Source organism: Hyperoodon ampullatus (assembly GCF_949752795.1).
Source record: "Hyperoodon ampullatus genome assembly, chromosome: 5".
Classification (NCBI taxonomy): domain Eukaryota; kingdom Metazoa; phylum Chordata; class Mammalia; order Artiodactyla; family Ziphiidae; genus Hyperoodon; species Hyperoodon ampullatus.
In genome coordinates this window covers 71,058,981-71,085,417 of record NC_136918.1, presented here as the reverse complement: position 1 = coordinate 71,085,417, position 26,437 = coordinate 71,058,981, and the positions used below count along the sequence as shown (strand labels likewise).

The 26,437-nt window shown below is 34.0% G+C and overlaps 1 protein-coding gene across 1 annotated transcript in view; it reads left to right on the top strand.

The window, feature by feature from the left end:
* LEKR1 (leucine, glutamate and lysine rich 1) overlaps positions 1-26,437 on the top strand; it is a gene marked incomplete at both ends in the record, with an annotated part of 264,064 nt that overhangs the window by 126,820 nt on the left and 110,807 nt on the right. The window contains one exon of the mRNA XM_079705454.1: positions 321-506. Coding sequence (XP_079561580.1) covers positions 321-506 — 186 coding nt within the window. The remainder of the gene's footprint in view (positions 1-320; positions 507-26,437) is intronic.

Below are 26,437 nucleotides of genomic sequence, written 5' to 3'. Positions count from 1 at the left end.
CCAGAACATTACATGGATATTATTTTATTCATTCATGTGAGTATTTAAAAAGCAGGCAGGATTGCCATTTAATACAATTTAAAGGCTTAAAAAAACTACTAAAAGATTTCATGCATCATTTAGCAATATAATCCTTTTTTCATTTCTTTTTCAGAATAACTACTAAATTAAAACTTAACTTTTTGGTTAGGTGTCACTATACTCTCAGAGAAGTCATGTTGGCTTTCAACTATTCATTTTCTAAAAGAAAATAATCATTTTTTAAGAAATGTTTTATGATCCAGTGTTATCTATTTGTAAACTTTGAATTTTCTTTACAGAAATAAAGGTGCTAAATAAAAGTTTGACAGTGTCCCAGAGAAATAATGTATGCCTTGAAGAGGAAATGAAAAATCTGAAATTGTTGTCAGATGCAGCCATATTGAGATCTCAGCAAATTGAGACATCCAAACAACAGGAAGTAAACTTGCAAACCAGATGCCATGACTTGCAAAAGGAAGTACTAGGTAAAAGAATTATTTTTTGCTGTTGTTAGCAACTAGACATAATAAAGTAATGTCTAAATTTTTATTTCTCTCATGATCACAACAAAATCTTGTTTTAACTAGTTTGTGTTGTAAATATGCCTAATTATTAATAACAATGCCAATAACTGTTTCTGTGATAAATGTTTGCTATCATCAATTCCTATTGTGCCATTTAGAGTGGCAAGTATTATGTGAATATATTAAAGACATTTCAAGTACAAAGTGAGATTTCAGGAAAACAAAGTAGAGTTTTTTTTGTATATCATTATTCCCAGTGGATGGTGGTTTAGAATACTGAAGGAAAATATAGCCTATGCTATTATATAAGGTGATTCCAAATTTTTAGGCATTCCTTCATTTTCCCAAATGAAAACGTTAAAAATTATGTTTTGGGAACCTTGGGCAAGGTTTTAAAATTTTTACCTTAGAACAATGAGTGTGTTAGCAGTAAGGCTATGTGGTTTGTACTTTTTCCTGAAGGCAGTAAGCAATCTTTGAAAATTGGTAAATCAGGAGAATGATACAACACAAGCAGTGTTTTAGCAAAATTAAGCTACTATCAACACATGGAGATGTTCCAAATATCAAGAAATTGGAGTCAGGTAGCCATTTAGAAAATATCTTTGCTGGTAACCCAGTCCCTAGACTAACCATAAGAAACTGAAGTAGGGTAGAGAACTAACATTTTTTAGGTCCTAATGTGTGCTAGAAACCATGTTAGCACTGTACATAAATTACTTCTGTCACTTCTCACAATGATCATGAATAACAGGTATAATTATCCCTTCTTACAGAGGAGAGAATGAAGGTCCAGAGAGGTAACATACTTGTTCCCACATAGCTGGTAAATGGCAGGGAGTGAAAGCAAACCTAGTTGGACTCCAAGACTCATGCTTGTCCCACTGTGTCTCCTTGGCCCTCTCCATGGCCACACTGGGAAAGCTTAAATAGAATTAGGGTTGAGAGGACTACCCAGGAATAGAGAGGTAAACACCTGGCTGAGTAGACAAGGGCGAGAAAGAAGTCACAGAGGGCTCTGAACTTCTTTGCTTGGAAGTCTTTAATGATGGGAGCACACCACAGACTAGAGAAATCTGGAGAGGAACTGATTCTGAAAGAGAAGAGAAGTTGTCACATGAATTTGGAAGCAATATGGAACTAGATACAAACTTTAAAATCAGATATTTTAATTTTTCTCTTGTGAATTACCTACTCATAGATTTTGCCAATGTTCTATTGTATTACTAGAATTTTCCTTAACAATTTTTAAGAGCAGTTTGTATAGTAAAGTAATTATCTTCTATATTCAATTTTTTTCTAATGTATAATTTGTCTATTGACTTTTCACATATCAAAGTTTTTCTTTGGGGTATCATCAAATTAATGTCTGTTATTGTTTCTGGTTAGTCTTGGTTAAAAAGTCCATTCCATTCCTAGATTATACATATGGTCTCTTGGGTTTTCTTTCATTTAAGTCAGTAGCACATATGGAATTTATTTTTTATATGATGTGAGATTTGGGGCTCCAGTTTTATTCTTTCCAAATACATAGCCAGTTGTATCAGTATTATGTATTAAATAATCCATCCTTCTCCCACTAAATAAACCTACTACGTGTCATATGTCAAAATTTCACAAATGCTAGTATCTATTATTGTATTCTCTTTTCTGTTCCACTAATTTATTAGATGTACCATTAATATCATATTCATTTGACTTAATAGTATATTCTCATAGCTGGTAAAATTTATTCTCTCTCCTTTGTTCTTACTTTTTAAATATATATTTGAAGGCAGTTATTCTTTGATTTGAACTTTAAGATCATTTATTTACCTCTAATCCAAAGACTCTGATAGATATCTAGTAAAGTTTTTCTCTTCCAGTCTGTATACTTTTATTACATATTCACAGCAGGTATTCTTCCACATAAACTTTAAGATAATATCATTAAATTCTGATATTAACAGGGATTCTAATTGGGATTACATTATATTTATACTAATTTTTAGAGAATTGACATTTTTTAGGGACACTAAGTCTTTTTAATATTATAAAAGTTTATTCATTCAAGATATGGTATGTCCTTATGTTGTTTTATGTTCTTTAATATAATTTTATAGTTTTATTTGAATGTTTCTTTGCCATTCTTTTAAAATTTATGACTATCATATTTGCATCTACTGTGAATGAACTATTTGCTCTATCTCAATGTCCTGATATTGATAGATGAAAAAAGGCTATTGATTTTTATATATTTGTCTCATATCCATTAAATTTACAAAATTCTCATATTACTTCTAGTAGTTTTTATTTAGTGTCTCTTGGATTTTCTAGCTGTGCATTTATATGACCAGCCCCAATGTGCCCCAAAAAGAGTTCATCTATTCTTTTCCAATGTTTATATATTTTATCTTATTTCTTGTCTTGTTCATATCTTATTAAATCCATTTGAACCTCTGAAACTGTGTTAAATAATAATGGTGACAGTGATCATCCTTGTCTACTTCCCGATTTTAATTGAAATCATTCGGTGTTTTTCCACTTGGAATCATATTTGATGTTTGGTTTTTGGTAAATATTGTTTATTTTTAATCAAATATTTTCCTTCTATTCCAACTTTACTTAAATGTTTTATTAGAAATGCTTTTGGATTTTGTTATATGTCTTTTCAGCATCTATTGATATTAACCATGTTTTCTCTCCTTTAACCAACTGGTAAAATGGATTTGTATTACTAAATTTCCTGATACTACTTTTTTACATATCATTTTCTACATGGTTATATTTTATTTATAAGTTCAGTACCTACATTTATAAATGAGATTGGTCTATAATTTTTGTTTATTAAGGGGCACTAATTAGAGTTTTGTGCTAAAATTAAGTGATGTTAATAAATAGGTTTAATAACATTTGATTGTCTGTTTTTTAAAGGTTAGATAAATCTTGAATGTGAACCCAGTATCATTAAGTAAAATTCAATTATGAACTCATCTGATTCTGGTGCCTCTTTAAATGGTAATTATTTAATGTTTCCAGAGTTTTCTGTAGTAATTTGACTATTTAACTCTTCAGTTCTTCTGAGCTGTTTTTATTATTTATATTTTGACAGGAAATCATTCATTTTTCTCTAAGATTTCAGATTTGTATCCATAATATGGCATGTAATACCCTTATTTTTTAAATATCTCCTCTATCTGTGGTGATACCTGATTTCTGATTTTTAACGGTATCTATTTATATTTATCTCTTATTATTTATCAGGCTTTCAAAGAACTAGCTTTTGGGTTTTTTTTTTTGTTGTTGTTGTTGTTGTTTTTAATGCTTTCTACTACTTTTATTTTCCATGACATTACTTTTGACTTCTATGTTTATTAACTTTTTCTTCCTGGTTTCTTTTTGTTTTCATTTTTTAGACTTCTGAAAAGACTACTAAGTTCTTTTATTTCTCATTTTCTTTGTTTAATAATAGAGGCATTTCAAAGTATAAATTTTTGTTTGAGTAAACTTTGTACCTCATAGCTTTTAATATTATTTTCTTTTTCAATGCTATCTAAATATTCTGTATTTCTTATTTTTTCTTAGGTTAAAGAGTTATCTAGGAATATATTTCTTAGTTTCTAATTTGTTTTCCAAGGGAGTTACTTTTTTATTATTTATTTAACTTAAGGATATTCTGATTAAATAATGTGACATAATACCTCTTGGAATTTGTTAAGCTTTTCTTTATGTTGAGTACATGATCATGTTTTGTAAATGTTCCTTAGAAATTCAAAATAAAATATAATTCTCAACTTGATGGATGTAATGCTAACTTAGCTAGGTGTAGAATACTTGAGTTCTTTTCTCTCAGTAGACTGTTTATGCTAATGCTTTGACTTCTAGCTTTCAGTGTTGCAAATGAGAAGTCTACCTACAGCTCTTATTCTTTTTCCTTTAAAGATAACTCATTCATTTACCTGGAAGCTTGTTAGATTTCCCTATCTCTCATTTTTTCTTTTTTTTTTTTTTTCCATTGGACCTCAGGATTATTCAGTTGGATCACTCAGTTAGTTCATGACATGTATACTGGCTAGGACTTCATATACAGTTTTGACTAGAATAGGGATAGTGGGCATCCTTGTACCATTCACAATTTTACAAAAACACACTGCTAAATAACTTTGGAGTTTAAGCAGAAATTTTAATGAATATAAAATATCTGGAATTGAATGGTATTAAAAAACACTATGCATCAAAAACTTGTGAGATGTAGCCAAAGTGGTGCTTTGAGGGAGATCTATAGCTTTAAATACTTACATCAGAAGGAGGGAATACACTCAAAGAACATAGAAGAAAAAATACAATAAAAATAAAAGCAGCAGTCAGTGAAGTAGAAAACAAAAATATGATAAAGAAGATCAATAAAAAAACATTGATAAAAAATAAAATAAAATAGACAAACCTCTAGCGAGTTTGATCATAGGAAGAGAGAAGATACAAATGAAAAATATAAGGCATGAAACAGAAACAGTGACTACAGATAAAAAGTAAAAAGAAAAGTGAATACTGCCAACAACTTTTGCCAACAACTTTGAAATCTTAGATGAAATGGACATATTATTAGAAATACATATCTTACCAAGACTTAGAAAAATTAAATGTTCCTATAACTATTCAAGAAATTGCAGCAATATCTTCTCACCGGGAAAGGGCTAGATTATTTAACAAGCAAGTTCTACCAACTTTCAAGGAACAGAGGATCCTAATTTTACACAATATTTTCTAAACAACCAAAAATTGGAAATATTTCCCAATTCACCCTAAAGGCGAGGGTAACCCTGTTACCAAAATCAAGACAAAGATATTAAAAGAAAAGAATATTATAGACCTATTTATATTATGAATATCAGTGTAACAATTTCAACTGTACATTTGATACTTTAAAAAATATTTTGAACCACTTGAATGTATTACTCATTTAAAAAATTAATGAAGTTATAAGTAAAATAAAACTCTTACTATGCCATGCTGTTATTTTAGACTTCAGAGAGAAGAACAAATTCAGGACAGATTTGCTAAAATATACATTTAATAGTTATACATAACTTTCCCCAAAATGCAATTCACCCCAAAGATTATTATTCTTATTTCTCTTTTATTTCATCATTTTAATCTGGTTTCTAAGATAAGCCATTTCCTTGAATGTTTTAGTTTCTTAAAAGAACAGTGAGACATTAGGGAACATATCTTATATTGCATGTAACAGGTAGTTAAGGATTAAGTCAAGTAACTACCTTTCTATGTTTGAAAAAAAAAGTGATTTATGGGAATAAAGACAAGAGAAGGAAGGGAAAACATTTTCACTAACTAGGAACTCTCTCTGTGTCAGTCATTTAACTAGCACTAAGCATTTGACTAATTTTCCCTTATCTAATCCTCACAGTATTCTAATGTGAAAGCTTTTATTCTTCCTATCAGACATAGAGACGTAGGTCATGGTCACACTGCTGAGATTCAAACCCAGGTCTCTGTTCGGTCAAAGCCTGTTAGCTCATTAATCATTTCTGTCAATTCCAAAAAGGCATATGAAAACACTGAACTCCTTTTCCTTTTAAAAAAAAAGAGGTGGTGGATTTTACCCCTCTCACAAAAATGGACCATTGGCCTAGCAAGTCTTCTAAGAATTAAAGCTAGGACAGTGTTTTCCAAAATTGCCTGACCACAAGAACATCTGGGACTGTGGAAATGCATGTGTGGGGATAATAAAGGAACCTATTGAAAATGTACATTCTTGCATATCAGTCAGAACATACTGAGTATCTCCAAGATTCTAAGACTCTCTACTTTTAATAAGTGCTCGAGGCGGTTCCTATGATGAGGAAAATTTGGTACTAGCTTAACAATAAGAATAAGGAAAATAGGAAAAAGCATGTTCACATTGTAGCACAGTAAAAAAAGAAAGAAAGAAATGGCTTAATTTAAAAGAAGTGCATTGGCACTGGCTCCACTATCCTTTGGCTTTTTAAGATTTGGTGTTTTGTCTCTTCACTCTTTACTCAGATTTAAGCCTTACAAAGGGAGTCTCTGGTCTTAAGGTTTTGATGAAGGCTGGTAGCTGTGAGGCTGACGCACTGAAGAAATTAGTAGGAACGAAAATTGTAGAGAAGGAGTATGAAAGATGAAGATCTGGGACGCTTATATTAAGCTTTAGAAAACAGGGCGGGCCCGGCCTCTCAAGCATCAGGGCTACTGGGTCGCCAGGTCCTGGGGCTTTCCATCCTCTGCCACTCGAGAGATGGCACTTTTTAAAATAGAAAAATGGGTGTTATTTTTATTTACTTTTCTGTAAAGTGATTTTACGTCTTCTGTTTGAGGCTTGGGATGATCCTTTGTCTGCACTGTGTACAATAATTGTTTCCCTCTGACTCATCGGCTCACAGCTCAGTGGGCTGTGCGCTGAGGATCCGTCCACTCCTGGGACGCGTTGCTGTAACAATGCTAATAAAACGTCTCTTTGTAAAAAATATGTGTAATAAATAGAATAGAATAGAATAGAAAAGAATAGATTAAGCATTAGTGAGGTTTCTTAGTTGCAAGTACCAGAAACTAACTCTAATCATCAAAGAAATTTACTGAAGGGATATTTAGATATTCAGAATCTTTGAGAAGGTGGAAGAATCAGGCCTAGAAGATGGTTAGAAAACTGTGAAGCTAGAACTGCCAGAAACACAGCCAAAATAATGCCACAAGAACCATCTGGGAGGGTATAGCTGCTGTGTCCTTAAAGCACTGGACACCCTGCGTGATCCCCTACTTCCCCCTATGGTCCTGAACACAGATTGATCTTGGAATGAATTCTCTACTGTTTCTGCTGTTGGTGTCAATTGCTGTCATGTCAGATCTTGGAAAAAAACATTTTTTAAATAGTCTGGAAAGTAAGAACCACATTTGGCTGCCTAGCTCTAGCATATTTTGAATATGTTATTATAGGAGTGTGTAGAAGCCGTAAAAATGGCAATGTTATTTTTAGAACAGAATAGCAAATACAGAAGTAGAATCTAGTTTAATATAAGGATCATTAACAAATGGGAAAAGCAAAATTATGTAATAAGTGGTGTAGGGGTAACTAAAACAAAATAACCCAAAATACACCCAAATAAACCTCGAATTAAGTGGGAAAAAAATAACAGGAAAAACTAGCACGAAAAAAAGATACAGAACTTACCCTAATCACAGGGGGATAAAGCAGCACTTCAGAAATTGCAAAGAATAATATTAACAGATTTTGCCTATAAAAATTATAATCTCTGAATTCAAAAACTGCCAGATCTAAAAATAGAAGATGGACAAAAAAATATTTGTATCATATATGGTATGCAAAGTGTTACTATCCATACCATATAAAGAATTTATTCAACTGTGTGAGAAAACTCCATGACCCCAAGCAGTCAAATGGTTGAAAAACAGAAACAGATAATTAACACAGGAAATTTGGTAAACAAGCAAGAAACATTGAATTACTAATAACTAAACAAAAATAAAACATTTACCTCCTTTTAAATTAGTACAAAGACTTTAGTGATAAAGCTTCCCTTCCTTTGGTGATAAAAAATTGTTATCATATTTCTCTAACCCATAAAAATACTTGTGATCAAGTAATCTCTTTGTGAATTTATGTTTAGAAAACTGCAGAAGAATGTTATTTACATGCAAAGATCATATTTTTAATAGTGAGTGATTAGGAATAATTTATTCCCAACTCTAATGAAATGGGTAATAAATTATCGTATACCATCACTTGGAACATTATTTAGAGTTTTTAAAAAATATTTTTGGGGGATAGTTGATTTACAATGTTGTGTTAATTTCAGGTGTACAGCAAAGTGAATCTGTTATACATACACATATATCCCCTCATTTTTAGATTCTTTTCACATATAGGCCATTACAGATCATTGAGTAGAGTTCCCTGTGCTATATGTTAGGTCCTTATTAGTTATCTATTTTATATACAGTAATGTGTATGTGTCAATCCCAATCTTCCAATTTATCCCTCCTCCTCCTCCTTACCCGCCAGTAACCATGTTTGTTTACATCTGTAACTCTATTTCTGTTTTGTAAATAAGTTTATTTGTACCCTTTTTTTAGATTCCACATATAAGTGATATCATATGATATTTGTCTTTCTGTGTCTGACTTACTTCACTCAGTGTGACAGTCTCTAGGTCCATCCATGTTGCTACAAATGGCATTATTTTGTTCTTTTTTATGGCCGAGTAATATTCCATTGTATATGTGTACCACATCTTCTTTATCCACTCCTCTGTTGATGGACACTTAGGTTGCTTCCATGACCTGGCTATTGTAAATAGTGCTGCAATGAACATTGGGGTGCATGTGTCTTTTTGAATTATGTTCTTCTCTGGGTATATGTCCAGTAGTGGGATTGCTGGTTCATATGGTAGCTCTATTTTTCGTTTTTTAAGGAATGTCCATAGCATTCTCCATAGTGGCTGTACCAGTTTACATTCCCACCAACAGTGTAGGAGGGTTCCCTTTTCTCTACACCCTCTCTAGTATTTATTGTTTATAGATTTTTTGATGATGGCCATTATGACTGGCATGAGTTGATACCTCATTGTAGTTTTAATTTTCACTTCTCTAATAATTAGTGATGTTGAGCATCTTTTCATGTGCCTCTTTGCCATCTATATGTCTTCCTTGGTGAAATGTCTGTTTAGGTCTTCTGCCCATTTTTTAACTGGATTGTTTGTTTTTTTGATATTGAGCGCCATGAGCTGTTTGTATATTTTGAAGATTAATCCTTTGTTGTTTCATCTGCAAATATTTTCTCCCATTCTGAGTGTTGTCTTTTTGTCTTGTTTATGGTTTCTGTTGCTGTGCAAAAGCTTTTAAGTTTAATTAAGTCCTATTTGTTTATTTTTGTTTTCATTTTCATTACTCTAGGAGGCAGATTGAAAAAGATCTTGCTGCAAATTATGTCAGAGAGTCTTCTGTCTATGTTTTCCTCTAAGAGGTTTATAGTATCCAGCCTTGCATTTAGGTCTTTAATCCTAAATCCTAGGGTGTGTTCTAATTTCATTCTTTTACATGTAGCTGTTCAGTTTTCCCAGAACCACTTATTGAAGAGACTATTTTTCTCCATTGTATATTCTTGCCTCCTTTGTCATAGATTAGGTGTCAATAGGTGTGTGGGTTTTTCTCTGGGCTTTCTATCCTGTTCCATTGATCTATATTTCTGTTTTTGTGCCAGTACTATACTATCTTGATTATTGTAGCTTTGTAGTATAGTCTGAAGTCAGGGAGCCTGATTCCTCCAGCTCCATTTTTCTTTCTTAATATTGCTTTGGCTATGTGTGGTCTTTTGTGTTTACATACAAATTGTAAAATTTTTTGTTCTAATTCTGTGAAAAATTCCATTGGTAATTTGATAGGGATTGCATTGAATCTGTAGATTGCTTTGAGTAGTATAGTCATTATCACAATGTTGATTCTTCCAATCCAAGAACATGGTATATCTCTGCATCTGTTTGTGTCATCTTTTATTTCTTTCATCAGTATCTTTTAGTTTTCTGAGTATAGGTCTTTTGCCTCCTTAGGTAGGTTTATTCCTCAGTATTTTATTTTTTTTGATGAGATGGTAACTGAGATTGTTTCCTTGATTTCTCTTTCTGATCTTTCATTGTTAGTGTATAGGAGTGCAAGAGATTTCTGTGTATTAATTTTATATCCTGCAACTTTAGCAAATTCATTGATGAACTCTAATCGTTTTCTGGTAGCATCTTTAGGGTTTTCTATGTATACTATCATGTCATCTGCAGACAGTGATAATTTTACTTCTTCCTTTCCAATTTGGATTCCTTTTATTTCTTTTTCTTCTCTGATTGCCATGGCTAAGACTTCCAAACCTGTGTTGAATAATAGTGGCAAAAGTGCACATCCTTGTCTTGTTCTGATCGCAGAGGAAATGCTTTCAGTTTTTCACTATCGAGAATGATGTTTGCTGTGGTTTTGTCATATATGGCTTTTATTATGTTGAAATGGGTTCACTCTATGCCCACTTTCTGGAGAGTTTTTATCATAAATGGGTGTTATAAATAGATCAGCTGCATAAAGTGTAGCTGATCTATTCAGTTCTACATGTAGAAATTGGGTAGTTACAGATGTAATACAGATTCATCTAAAGGACAGTGTAATTGCAGAGCAAAATGGCACATAATTTCAAAACTCAATTAGGGTTTCTGCTGCTGGTGTTGAATAGATTCACTCCATGGGTAACAATATCCAAACTGTGTTAACAGAGAAAGAAACTATCTTAAAAGGCTATCTGTCACCTCTCTCCTGGTTGAAACCATTGAAAATTGGTAGGTCAGAGTGGACAGGATCATTAAAATTTCTCTTAATTCAAGATGACCAGTACCACTTCCTATGAACCTATCCATGAAGGGCACCAGGTTTTGTTATTGTTGTTTTTGTTGTTTTACCCCACAACAATCTTATTCCCATGTCAAGTTCTCAGTAGAAATGTCAGACCATTTAGAGAAATGTTTATTAATGTGCCTCTTACTTTATCCACAAGTACCCTCTGGCAAACTGATTGCACCAATGTATTGTTTCTCTCCAATTCATTTTACAAAAGTGGTAACAGTGGTTTAGGAAAGCTAGAACTACAAGTGCAGGAAAGACAGCAAAGTTTCCATCTCAGGTCTTGGCAGTGTTGTATTCCCATACTTGGTACACTTTCTTCTCCCCTCTAGGGTCTACTGGGGACTTTCACAGGTGTTCCCACCTCCAGTGGTCCAGGCCAGCCCCTCTGCTCCCCTCCTCTCAGTACCTATTTTCTATTTGTTATAATCTGCCTTTATCTCTGCCCACTATCCATTGAACCAGCCTCTTACCACAACTCATCTGTTCCCATATGTTGGTGCTGGGCTGACCATATCCTGAGAATAACTTCATTTTTCAGAAAATATTTATTCAGCGTTAACCACATGCCAGCCAGCTGGCTTCGACTTCACTTTGACTTCTGGTGTGCAGGTGCTCTCCACCTGTTCACAGGTCTTCATTGGATGTCTGACCTTCTGGCTCCATACTGGTTATATGTGCCAACACTCTTAATTTTAGCCATTCTTAACAGCCTTTTTTTTTTTTTTTGTCCTCTATATTAAGAATATGCTATAAATTTCTCTAGCTCAAATTTTCTTGCCATTCAAATTACTTTACTTTTACTTTCTCTACCATCTTATGACATTTACTTTTATAATTTTCATGAACTTCAACAATCTTGCTTCTTAGTCGGCTTTCTTTTAAATGCATGCCTGATTTTTCTATTACTAGCCAATTAATGTGCTTAAGATTTTCTGTTATCTCAATAATTATCATCGATAGCTTTTCCAGCTTATTAATATCTTTTCAAAATCATGTCAATTATTTGAGAAGAGGAAAAACCATGCATCACCGTGAATATCTTCTCCCCAGATAAATCACTGGATTAACCTAATGGGCATAGCATTTTAGATTTTCTTTTGGCAAATGAAAATAAATGCAGACTGATAAACTACTTGTCTCTTGACTCTCCCTGTGTCTTGTTTGAAGAAACATTAATTATTTGTTCAAAGCATACAATAGAAAGTATTTAAATTGACTTTTCAATATGAGCTTTGTAAATGGCTTTTTATAATTAATAATCTTAAGTCCAATTCTAAGCATTTGCATTGTTTATATTCTTTCTTACAAGTCATGTTACTGGCTTCTCCACAGTTGCAGAACCAACTTTAAGTGATAAGCATCACAATAAGGCTTCTTTTCTAGTCCTAGTTGAACATCTCCCCTTCTGTTTTCCTAGCCTAATTTTCTGTCCCACCTTCTGTCCCCCTGTTTTTTCTTTCAGAGTATTCAAATGCTTTACTATCTATTTCCCCTGTATCTTGCAATCTCTTAATTCATCTCACTTGAACTTCTGTACTGTGACTTGTTATTATTTATGCTGTTAGATGTTCCTTATTCTCTCTTAGGTTCTCTCTCTTAATAAATGAGTTAACATGTCATACTTTTAACTAACATGAAACACTTTTTCATGTTCTGAATTTTTAAACCTGTGCTGAATACTATATCATTATTGTGTTTACTTGTAAATAAAATTTAAAGTTCTAATATTTCATAATCCCATACCTCCTACTTTTACAATAAATTTATCTTTCTCCATTTTAAACTCTCTATCTGTTGTGTCTTCCAGCCTCTACCCCCCACCCACGTTCCCCACCAATGTGGCCTTAATTGAAATCATGCTAGGCCAAGAATCAGAAGATGATGACCCTCTATACATTAGCCAGGTGGCTCTGACATGCCCTTTAGCCCTGATGAGTGTGTGTCCACATCTAAGTAACTAATGGGTTCGACAAAGACCTCGGAGGCCCTTTCGGGCTCTCATAGGCTGTAATTCTTATCCTAACTCTGATGCCTTTTGCTTGTTTCCAATATTACATAAATATTTGTATTTCTACATTGATACTTTTTTTCTTTTAAATCACCACTGAACAATTTCAACTTTGATTCAAGAATATAGTCTTTATGATTGTTAGTTTTCTACATAAAAATTTTAACTTCGTTTTGCCCACATTTCCCTTTTGTCTTTTGAGACATAGATGCTTGAAAATTTAAGTAATATGTTAATTCTAGTCCATATATTTAATAGTGGTTTAAGAGTATATCATAGACACTAATTAGCAGCCTAACTATTAATGCCAAACTTTCATCTTTTTCATAGGAAAGTAACTTATAAAATGAAATTTTAGAGGCTAAATTCTTGGTTCCCTTTTAAAGATTTATTTACATAACTTTTGTAATTTTATGTTTAGCTCACACTAATATAACTTCCAAAATGCATAATTTATCTCAATTGATAGTACTCCTCTTAGAGGTCACTGTGACCCACAAACCCGTCCACTTAAATGATGTTCCTTCCACCTGATAGAAAAGAGTGTCCTTTACTTTTTGTCAGCAGTCACAAATATTGGAAGACACAGTTCAGAAAAATCACTTTAGCATTAATGTTCTTCCTAAAATTTATTTGAACAAGTTTCATATTTATTCCTAGTGAAAACACTTTTGGATGGATTTTTTTTCTTTCAGGAAGCTCTTTGGTATAATAAATAATACATAAATATTAATTATTTTGCACATAATGTTTTACCATCCTATTTGAACTTTTTAAAAATAGCCTTATTGAGAAATATTTTAAATATCATAAAATTTATGCATTTTAAGAGTACAACCCAGTGGGTTTTAGGATATTTACAGAATTGTATGACCACCACCATGATCTAATTTTAGAGCATTTCTATCATCCCCAAAAGAAACATCCTAGTCATTAATAGTCATTTCCTTTGCCTTCCTGCCCCTCCCCACCAATAATTAATTTACTTTCTTTCTCTATAGATTTGCCTGTTCTGGACATTTCATGTAAATAGAACCATATAATGTGATCTTTCTTGTCTGGCTTCTTTGACTTACCATAATATTTTTGAGTTTTATCCATGTTGTGGAATGTGTAAGTACTGCATTCCTTAATTAGTAGCTCCTCAAAGTGAAAGAAATCAAAATGAGTGATATGGTTCATTAAAAAAAAAAGTACTGATCCAGGAGTCAAACACTTCCACTTTCTGGCAAGTTTATGCCTTTTACAGGACTTCTGGATACATTATCAATTTCTTTGACTCAGTTACTTCATCTATAAAATGGGAATATAATAGCTTTCCTTAATACCTTGGAGTGTTAGGAGAATCAACAGATAAAATGTAGGAGCACAAAAGAACTACACATATAGAAAATATTAAGCCACCATTCTAAAGTGGTTTTTCTGGTATGATAGCAAACCAAATGATTATATTTAGGATAAAAGTAGTAGAATTTCCTTAAATGCTCCTTTAATGACCAAGGAAAACTATGAATTTTAATTTGTTTACCCAAAGGTCCCTTTGCCTCCACTAATTTATTTTACAGTCGGCATTGGTTAGTTGTAACAACAGTTTGCCTGCTCTTAGAACAGGATGCTGAAGAAGGGAGTGGCTGTGATTAATTCAGGAGTCATCTATTGCATGGCAGATGGAAGAGTCTCTGAACAGAATTCCACTCTGACCTTACCTGCCAGGCATGATTTTCACAGGGAGTTCACTGTGGTGAATTGACCAGCCCTATGATTCCTTTTGAAGCCTTGAACTCCTCCAGAAGGAATAATGTAACCTTGGCTTCCAAAAAAAGAAGTGCTGATTTTACAAACAGAAAACCAAGGAGGTTTGCAGTGATCCTTAGTTTTAGTATATCCAACAGCTCTTTTTTTTTTTTTAACGAAAAAAAATTCTTTATTTCAAAAACAGGTTTTCTCAAAGAGAAAGAAGTAGGAGTAGAGGTAGGGAAGGAGCTTATATTTATACTCTTTTTCAAATTCTTTTCCATTATGGTTTATCATAGGCTATTCCAACAGCTCTTAAAAGAGGCTAGCTTGATATTGGGATACTGTGGGCTGCTTGGTTATCCTAGGGACTCTAGACCAGTTGCAAACCAAATGGTTTTAACTAGAACTCAGAGAGTTCTTATGTAAAACCAGGTCACGACTGGAATATGGAGAGTAACAAGGGTCTCCTGTAGAAGCCACTTCGTCTTTGATCACTGGAGTCTTATAAGATTATCTTTGTTTCCTTTATTTTTCATTTGCTTCCAACTTTGAGCTTTCCTATAAAGATTATCTGTTTTACGTATTTTCTCCATTTTACAAATGTTTGAATCTTAGAATGTTCTACAGTGATCTTAAGCATCCACTCCTTAGGGTGGTTATCTCTTCTCTGAGACTTCTTTCTCACCTTTGAGATAGCGGTAGTTCTGGTTTATTATCTAGTCATGTTTCACTTGTGCCATTGCAACCTTCTTCCTCTCCTCATTCTTCCCCTCCAGCATGGTTTTTCTCTTTTAAGGCTAGGTCTTAGCCTTACCACTTTCTCTGACTTCTCCTTAACTGTACCATCACCCCCCCCCCCCCAACCCCAGGTCCTTGGGTTAAATTTTATACATCTTTTTATTTTTTTAATCCTGTGGACTCTGTCCTTTGCCTCAATTCCTAAGTCTCCCTCTCTCAGAAAGATTCGGACCATTCATTCTTTCTTCATTATTGAAATATAGCTGACTTACAATATTGTGTTAGTTTCAGGTGAACGACATAATGATTTGACAGTTGCAGACATTATGAAATGATCACCACAATGTCTAGTAACCATCTGTCCCCATATAAAGTTATTACAATATTTTGGACCATCTTCCTAATGCTGTATATTATATCCATGTGACTTATTTATTATATAACTGGAGATCTATACCTCTTAATCCCCTTCACCTATTTCACCGCCCCCTACCCCTTCCCTCTGGCAACTACCCATTTGTTCTCTATGAGTCTGTTTTCATTTTGTTTGTTTTGTTTTTTACATTCCACATATCAGTGAAATCATGCATATTTGTCTTTGTCTGACTTATTTTACTTAGCATAATACCCCCTAAGACCATCCTTGTTGTTGCAAATGGCAAGATTTCATATATTTTAGGGCTGAGGAATATTCTGTTGTATATATATACCACACCTTCTTTATCCATGTATCTATCAATGTTAATGTGGTTTATAATACTGATTGATTTGCAGATATTGAACCATTTGTGCATCCCTGGGATAAATCTGACTTGATTATAGTGTATGGTCCCTTAATATATTGTTAAATTCAGTTTGTGAATATTTTGTTGAGGATTTTTGCTTCTATATTCATTTGTAATATTAGCCTGTAATTTTCTCCTTCTCCTCCTCCACCCTCCCCCTCCCCTCCCCTCCCCCTCCCCCTCCCCTCCCCTCCCCCTCCTCCTCCCCCCCCGCAACTCCTCCTGGAATAGTGAGTTTTTTCTTTCAGCACTTTGAATATATTGTGCCACTCCCTTCTGGCCTACAAAGTTTCTGCTAAAAAGTTAGCCAGTGGTCTTATGGGAGTTCCCTTGTATGTAACTAGTTGCTTTTCTCTTTTTGCTTTTATGATTCTCTCTTATCTTTAATTTTTGCCATTTTAATTATAATGTGCCTTGGTGTGGACTTCTTTGGATTGATATTGTTTGGCCCTTTTTGTGCTTCCTGGACCTAGATGTCGTTTTTCTTTCCCAGGTTATGAAAACTTTTAGCTATTATTTCTTCAAATAAGTTTTCTGCTCCTTTCTCTCTCTGTCTTCTCCTTCTGGGATCCCTATAATGCAAATGTTAGTATACTTGCTGTTGTCCCAGAGGTCTCTTAAACTATCCTCATTTAAAAAGTGGTTTTTATTGTTTCTGTTTAGCTTGGGTGATTTCCGCTTCTCTGACTTCCAGATCAGTGATCTGTTCTTCTGTATCATCTAATTTATTGTTAATTCCTTCTAATATATACTTTTATTTCAATTATATTATTCTTCAGCTCTGTTTGGTTCTTCTTTATATTTTCTAACTCTTCAGTGAACTTGTCATGAGTCCATCCATTCTTCCAAGTTCCTTGAGCTTCTTTGTGATTGTTACCTTGAACTGTTTTAAGGGTAGATTTCTTATCTCTACTTCATTTAGTTCTTTTTTTCTCAGTTTTTTCTTGTTCCTCTGTTTGAAACATATTCCTCTGTCTACTAATTTTGCCTAATTATCTATGTTTATTTCTATGTATTAGGTAGGTTGATTACATCTTCCTATCTAGAAGTGGCCTAATGTAGGAGATGTCCTATGGGACCCAGCAGGCACACTCCCATCTGGTCATGAGAGCTATATTCTGTGTACATGCTCTTATGTGGGCTGTGTGGGCCTTCTATTGTGGTAGGGATGACTACTGTGGGCGCACTGGTAGGTGGAGCTGCCCACTGACACCGTGGTGGACAGAGCTGGGTCCCAGGGAAGCTGGCTGCCAGGCATGAGGATCCCAGGGCTTGTGTCAGCTTGCTGTTGTGTGGGTAAGCCCCCAGTACAAATAGTCTAGAGGGAGGACTCCAAATGGTGCCTGCCAGAGTCCTGCTTTTAGAACAAGCTCCCCAAAATGGCTGTTTCCAGCATCTCCCTCCCCAGGTGAAGCCCCAGTTGTCTCCTGTATCTCTGGGAGGCTCTCTAAGATGAGGAAGTAGGTCTGACCCAGGCTTCTTTCAAGCTACTGGCTCTATGCTGGGACTCAGGACATGTGTGATTTTGCATGCACCCTTTAAGAGGGGAGTCTCCGTTTCCTTGAGCCATCCACCTCTTCCATACACAAGCCCTGCTGGCCTCCAAAGCCAGATGTTCTGGGGCTTGTCTTCCTGGTGTAGCCCTCCCAGGCTAGGGAGCCTGGTTTGGGTCTTGGACCCCCTGTTCCTTGGGGAGAAACTCCACAATTATTATTATCCCCCCATTTATGGATCACCTACCAGAGAGTGTGGGCCTTGACTATATTGTTTCTCTGCCCCTCCTATTTGTCTCATTGTAGTTCCTTCTTTATACCTTTAGTTGTGGAAAATCTTTTCTGTTAGTCTTCAGGTCATTCTTATAGATAATTACTCTGTAAACAGTTGTAATTTTGGTGTGCCCATGGGTAGGAGGTGACCTCAGGGTCTTCCTACTGCACCATCTTGGCCACTCCTTGCCCCATTTATTCTTTCTTCAATTCTTTACTTGTGGTGTATTGTGATGCAATCCTCTTTCCAAGTCATCTTCTGCCCATTCAGTCACCAGTCAATTGATTTGGTCATTCAGCATTATTAATTAGACACCTATATCATGAAGTCTAGGCTTGATTAGGAGCAGATCTTCTGTATTACACATAGCTTCTACACTAAGCATGCTGCATTCTCAGGAAAGCTTCAGCCGACCAGTGAGAGGTGGGAGTGATCCTCTGCCCTATCCCTAACACCCATATGAACACACTCCTGACAACACTCACAGCCACTCTTTCACACATGGACTCACCCAGGCACACAGCACACCTCCTGTTCATAGACATTTAAAAATCATCCACATTTATGGGCCATGAGTAATAGCAACACTGTCTGAATGAGAAATATATGATCCATCCCCCTTCCCCCACCGTGTTCAATGTCTCACTTCTTACCAGCATCTCTTTCCTACTAGCTAATCACTAATACTCTCCTTACATCATTTTTTAAAAAAAGTCATTCCTATGAAGTAAAGTAGCTTTCCTACTACAGTCTAAATAATAGCTAACATTCACAAGGCATTAACCACATGTCAAACACAGTGAAGCCACTGTGTACACCCTTATTATAATCCTCCTGGGCTAAGCCCTTTTATTATCTCCAATTTACAAATGAGATTACTGGGGCTTAAAGGAGTTAAGTCATTTGCCCAAGGCAACAGCCACTAATCAGCAGAATTGGAACCTGAGTCCAGAACTATGCTGCCAAAACTTGGGCTCTTAACTGCTTGAACTCCACTGCTTGTGAGCATCAAAGCATACACATTGTTATATTAACTTATACTTCAGAGAAAGCTACTATACCAGGTACTTCCAGTACTGGTAGTAAAAACAAGTTTCTATAAGGGGAAGGCAGAAGAGGTCCAGAGAATAGTAGACACCTGGCGGTGGGTTACACAAATGCTTGATAGGTTATGAAATAGGTTGTAAGATGGGTATATGTATATTATGTTGTTCAGTGTTAGGCCACTTTAATATGATTCTTTTGTTATCTATTACCAAAATAAGCCATGTTCACTATTGATTAGGAAATTCCAACATTCGCATAGTTTTATAAACATTTGATGTGTATCCTCCTAGACTTTCTGTTTTGAAAATATATATTTTTATGAGTGGAATAATAAAGTTTTATAATATCCACCTCCTCCATTTCTTCCATTATGAAATCTTTCCATGTCAAAAATATTCATAATATTCTGAATTTGGATGAATCATAATTTTTAATCATATCTTATTTTTGGACAATTGTTTATACTCTTTTCTGTTAAAATATTGCAATAAACATCCCCATAGCTAAATCTTTTCACATATATGTTAGTGTTACCTTCAGATCATTCTTAAAGTTATAAAATGTTTTTGGTTTTATTCTTGCTACCTTTAAATTATGTAATTGTGTGGTAGACTTTTTATTTTATTTTTTAAAATATCTACCCAGAGACAATAGAATGACATTTTATTTTATTTTTATTTTATTTTTGGCCATGCCCATGTGGTATGCACTGTGTGGCATGCGGGATCTTAGTTCCCCAACCGGGGATCGAACCTGTACCCCCTGCATTGGGAGCACAGAGTCTTAACCACCAGACTGTGAGGGAAGTCCCCATGGTAGAATTTTTAAATGCAATTATCACAAAGTAGTTTTGTAGCATGAAAGCATTCTTTGGAAGAAATTCTTGCCCTTTTCCTATTTTGCTGCCATCCCAGCACAACAAGGAGAAAGGGAGCAGCAAAAAGAATCAGTACTCTGTGTGGCTGAAGATGCACTCCATCTCCTTTCTAGTTTGCATAGAATCAGTGCTGCACACAGGAATCTCTGTAAGCATTCTGATTGTAAACACACTAATTGATTAAAGAAAGTTGATGTTTATATGATTATGTGACTTTATTTGAAAATCTCTTAAATATTTTTAGATCTAAACTTCTCTATATTCCATTTATTCATTTACTTTATTATTAACCCTGTCTTTTTCTTTTTTAATCCCATACATGTTTTCAGCTAATATTCTGTTCAATATAAGTCCCTGTCCCTTCCTACTTACTTCACTCTAGGCTATCCATATCTATTACTAATATATTTCAGTCTTGAAAAATCTCATTATTTTATATATAAGATAATATATAAATATATATATAAAATCCATACATACATAAAATAATGATATATATATATAATTTTGTGAATTTACTTATTTGTACAAATTTATCAGAAAACAAAGTAATGTTCTATTGTATTCAGAAGTTTCTAAATCATGAGGATTGCCAGTTGAGAAAGAGTGGTTAAATGATTTTTAGAATTTAAGACTCCTTCTTAAATTAAATTAAATCTTATCCATCCATGATTTGTAATATTTTATAAGCCCCCATTAGTGACAATTATCTTTATATTATATTTGGCTGGTTTTAATCTTCAGAATAAAAAAATGCAGTGGAAGTTTAGAACCATCTTTTTTGCATTCTGAAGCAAAGTCTTGATCCTTGGTATTAGAAGAAAATTTATTTTCAAATTTTAAATATCTGATTATCTCCTTAGCTTAATTTAATCCACTCTCCCCTCCCCACGCAGACCCAGATAAATAATTTTCTGATTTTAATATAACTACATCTGGACCAAATTATAACTTATTAGCTGTATAGCCACACCTGTTCTATCATCTGATTTGTAAAAATCTCCAAATGTTATTTCATTCCCTTCTGGCATTATGCAGAAAATGTTAATGTACTTCAAGTATACTTGTTTCAGAATAGATGTGAATTAAACCTCTGAAATATAAACCCTAAAATGAAATGAACTTTCCAAGTGGCTGTATTCACCATCTGAGATTTATGAAATGTTTGCTTAAGTTAAAATATGTTAATTTGCAATTGATATAGTTGAATACTCATTAAAGAACTTTCTTCTATCATTGGTATACATTCTTACATCTATAAAGGTTTTCTCTGTTAATGCTCATTAAAAAAATTAAGTGATATATAACTTTTGTGAATTGCTTAGCTCATCAAACTGTGGTACAATAATTTATACATATAGATGACATCTAAATGCAAAATACTGATTGTGTTCATTCACATCAGTTATGTCTGATCAGAAATCCCACAACTTCAGCCACATAATTACTTAACAATATAACTAAATAAAATCATTTAAAATTGTACAAAAGTAAAACAGGTTTAAGTTTAAAGGAGTTATTGATTTGTAATTTAAAACATAATCTATCATTCATGAAGGAAAATGAGACACTTGGTTATAATTTCTCTAAGGACAAGGAAATATATCTTATTGATATTTGTACACTGAATCTAGCTAGCATGGATCCTACCTAAACAGAGTAGGTAGTCAATAAGAGTCTATTGAAATAAAATAACATATTTTTAAGAAACTTGCCTTTTAATGCCAAGATACATATTAGGTGTTACCAATGAAAACTGCACAACTCTTTCAGTTCCATCCACTTTAATCTTAGGTACATAATTTTAAGTTTATTTGCTGGAATTCTTATTTCTAGTATTTCCAAAATTTCATTCATTCTTTCAACAGTAATTTGTTGAGCACCTTCCTTGTCTCAGACACTATGAGTATAAAAGATAAGGTTCCCACTCTCATGGAACTTACATTCTAGTTAGTTTACATTGGGAATATTAAATGAATGTAATGCACTTAGAATGTAGTGTCTGGCACATAGTAAATACTCAACACTTACTATCTGTGATGGTGATGATGATGATGACGCTGATGATGATGATGGAAAACGTGAATATAAATGCTATTCAAAGCTATGAGACTAGATGAGATCAACTAGGGAGGAAATGCAGGTAGAGAAAAGGGCTAAGGACTGAACCTCTGGTGATTTCTAATATTTAGACTGTACCTAAGAATAAGAATCATCAATAGAGACTGAGAAGAAGTAGCCAATGCAAAAGTGAACAAGGGTGGAGGAAACAAAACAGTATAGTGTAAAGGAAACCAGAGGAGTGTTTCAAAAAAGTAAACACTCAATGACATAAATCACAGCAAGATCCTTTTTGACCCACCTCCTAGAGAAATGGAAATAAAAACAAGCAAATGGGACCTAATGAAACTTAAAAGCTTTTGCACAGCAAAGGGAACCATAAACAAGATGAAAAGACCACTCTCAGAATGGGAGAAAATATTTGCAAATGAAGCAACTGACAAAGGATTAATCTCCAAAATTTACAAGAAGCTAATTCAGCTCAATATCAAAAAAACAAACAACCCAATCCAAAAATGGGCAGAAGACCTAAATAGACATTTCTCCAAAGAAGATATACAGATTGCCAACAAACACATGAAAGAATGCTCAACATCACTATTCATTAGAGAAATGCAAATCAAAACTACAACGAGGTATCAACTCACACAAGTCAGAATGGCCATCATCAAAAAATCTAGAAACAATAAATGCTGGAGAGGGTGTGGAGAAAAGGGAACCCTCTTGCACTATTGGTGGGAATGTAAATTGATATAGCCACTATAGAGAACAGTATGGAGGTTCCTTAAAAAACTAAAAATAAAACTACCATACAACCCAGCAATCCCACTACTGGGCATATACCCTGAGAAAACCATAATTCAAAAAGAGACATGTACCAAAATGTTCATTGCAGCTCTGTTCACAATAGCTAGGACATGGAAGCAACCTAAGTATCCATCAACAGATGAATGGATAAAGAAGATGTGGCACATATATACAATGGAATATTACTCAACCATAAAAAGAAACGAAATTGAGTTATTTGTAGTGAGGTGGATGGACCTAGCGTCTGTCATACAGAGTGAAGTAAGTCAGAAAGAGAAAAACAAACATAGTATGCTAACACATATATATGGAATCTAAAAAAAAAAAAAAAGGTTCTGAAGAACCTAGGGGCAGGACAGGAATAAAGATGCAGACATAGAAAATGGACTTGAGGACATGGGGAAGGGGAAGGGGAAGCTGGGACGAAGTGAGAGACTGGCATGGACTTATATATACACTACCAAATGTAAAATAGATAGCTAGTGGGAAGCAGCCGCATAGCACAGGGAGATCAGCTCGGTGCTTTTTGTCTACCCACAGGGGTGAGAAGGAGATGCAAGAGGGAGGAGATATGAGGATGTATGTATATCTATAGCTGATTCACTTTGTTATACAGCAGAAACTAACACAACATTGTAAAGCAATTATACTCCAATAAAGATGTTAAAAAATAAATAAAGCAAAAAAAAAGTAAATAATTGTGTCAAATGCTGCTGAAAGTTTGAATTAGATAATAACAGAGAATTAAATATTGGAATTGCCAACATAGAGTCATTCATAACCTTGAAAAGTGCTATTTCTGCAGAGGATGAAAAGAGTACTATTGAAATGGATAGAAAAGAGACTGGGGAAAAGGCAAATCATGAAAAGGGAAATATGAATGACTAAGAAGTATAAAATGAGATGATCAGCTTCAGTAGTAAGCCGAGAACTGCAAACTAAACCAACAATGAGACACTACTTTTGCACCCTAAAAAAAAGATTTTTAAAAATACCTCTTCTAGTAAGTATCAGGAAAACAAGAACCTTCATTCAGTGAGCTGATGGTGTAAGCTGGTGCCTCCATTCTGGGAACCATTTGGCATTATTTAAGTATGTGTATCCTGATGACCTCATGAGTTCGCTCCAGGGATTATACTACAGAAAAACTCCGCTCTAAGTACACAAGAAGATGGGTTAAAAGCTTTTTTAAAATTATTTATTTATTTATTTTTAATTGAAGTATAGTTGACTTAGCGATATTATATTAGTTTCAAGTGTTCAACAGAGTGATTCTGTATTTTTATAGAATATATTCCATTTAAAGTTCTTATAAAATATTGACTATATTCCCTGTGCTGTGTCTTATTCCCATTCTTGTATCTAATTTATTTTGTACCTAGTAGTTTGATCTCCTTCCCCCATTTTGCCCCTCCCTTCACACCTCTTCCAACTGGTAACCAATAGTTTGTTCTTTGTATCTGTGAGTCTGTTTCTGTTTTATTATTTGTTCATTTGTTTTATTTTTTAGATTCCACATATAAGTGATAACATACAGTATTTGTCTTTCTCTGTCTGACTTATTTCACTAAGCGTAATACCCTCCAGCTCAACCCATGCTGTTGCAAATGGCAAAATTTCATTCTTTTCTATGGCTAATATTTCATTGTTTATATATACCACTTCTTTATACATTCATCTATTGACGGGCACTTAGGTTGCTTCCATATCTTGGCTATTGTAAATAATGCTGCTATGAACATTAGGGTGAATATATTTTTTTCAAATGAGTATTTTGTTTTCTTTGGATATATACCCAGGAGTGGAATTGCTGGGTCATATACCAGTTCTATTTTTCTGTTTTTAAGGAACTTCTGTACTGTTTTCCATAGTGGCTGTACCAGTTTACATTCACACCAACAGTGCATGAGGGTTCCCTTTTAAACACATCCTCATCAACACCTAACATTTTTTGTCATTTTGACAATAGCCATACTGACAGTTGTGAGGTGATATCTCATTTGTTTCATTTGCATTTCCCTGATAATTAGTGATGTTGTGCATCTTTTCATGTGTCTGTGGGCCATCTGTATGTCTTCTTTAGAAAAATGCCTATTCAGGTTCTCTGCCCATTTTTTAATCATGTTGTTTGTTTGTTTTAATATTGAGTTATATTAGTTCTTTGTATGGTTTGGATATTAACCCCTTATCAGACATATCATTTACAAATATCTTCTCCCATTCAGTATGTAGGTTGCCTTTTCATTTGGTTGATGGTTTCCTTTGCTGTGCAAAATGTTTTAAGTTTTATTATGTCCCATTTGTTTATTTTTGCTTTTGTTTCCCTTGCCCAAGGAGATGGATCCAAACAAAACAAAACAAAACAAAACTCTAAGACCTATGTCAAAGAGTGTACTGCCTGTTTTCTTCTAGGAGTTTTATGGTTTCTGATCTTACATTTATATCTTTAATTCATTTTGAGTTTATTTTTGTATGTGGTATGAGAAAATGTTCTAATTTTATTCTTTTTCCTATAGCTTTCTAGTTTTCCCAATACTACTTGTTGAAGAGACTATCTTTTCCCCATTGTATATTCTTTTCTCCTTGGTCATAGATTCATTGACCATATGTGCATGGGTTTATTTCTGAGCTCTCTATTTGGTTCCATTGATCTAATGTGTCTGTTTTTGTGCCAGTACCATACTGTTTTGATTACTGTAGCTTTGCAGCATACTCCAAAGTCAAGGATCATGGTACCTCCACCTTCGTTCTTTTTTCTGAACATTGCTTTGGCTATTCAGGGTCTTTTGTGATTCCATACAAATTTTAGGATTATTTGTTCCAGTTCTGTGGAAAATGTCATGAGTATTTTGACAGGGATTACATTAAATCTGCAGATTTCTTTGAGTAGTATGGACATTTTAACAATATTAATTCTTCCAATCCATGAACACAGGATATCTTTCCATTATTTGTATCATCTTCAGTGTCCTTCAACAATGTCTTATAGTTTGCAGAGTATTGGTCTTTCACCTCCTTGGTTAAATTTATTCCTAGGTATTTTATTCTTTTTGATGCAATTGCAAATGGATTGTTTTCCTAATTTTTCTTTCTGATAGTTCATTATTAATGTATAGAAAAGCAACAGATTACTGTATATTAATCTTACATCCTGCAATTTTATTGAATTATTAGTTCTAATAGCTTTTTTGATGGATACTTTAGGATTTTCTGTATATAATATCATGTCATCTGCAAATAGTAACAATTTTACTTCTTCCTTTCCAATTTGTATTCCTTATATTTATTTATTTTTTATCATCTGATTGCTGTGGCAAGGACTTCCCATACCATGTTAAATAGAAATGGCAAGAATGAGCATCCTAGTCTTGTTCCTGATCTTAGAAGAAAAGTTTTCAGCTTTTCACCATTAACTATAATATTAGCTTGGGTTTGTCATAAATGGCCCTTATTATGTTAAGGTATGTTCTCTCTATAACAACTTTGATGAGAATTTTTATTATGAATTAATGTTGAATTTGTCAAATGCTCTTTCTGAATTTGTTGAGATGATCATGTCATTTTTGTCCTTTATGTTGTTGATGTATATCACAATTTCACATAGATTAATTTACAGATATTGGACCATCCTTGCATCCCTGGGTTAAATCCCATG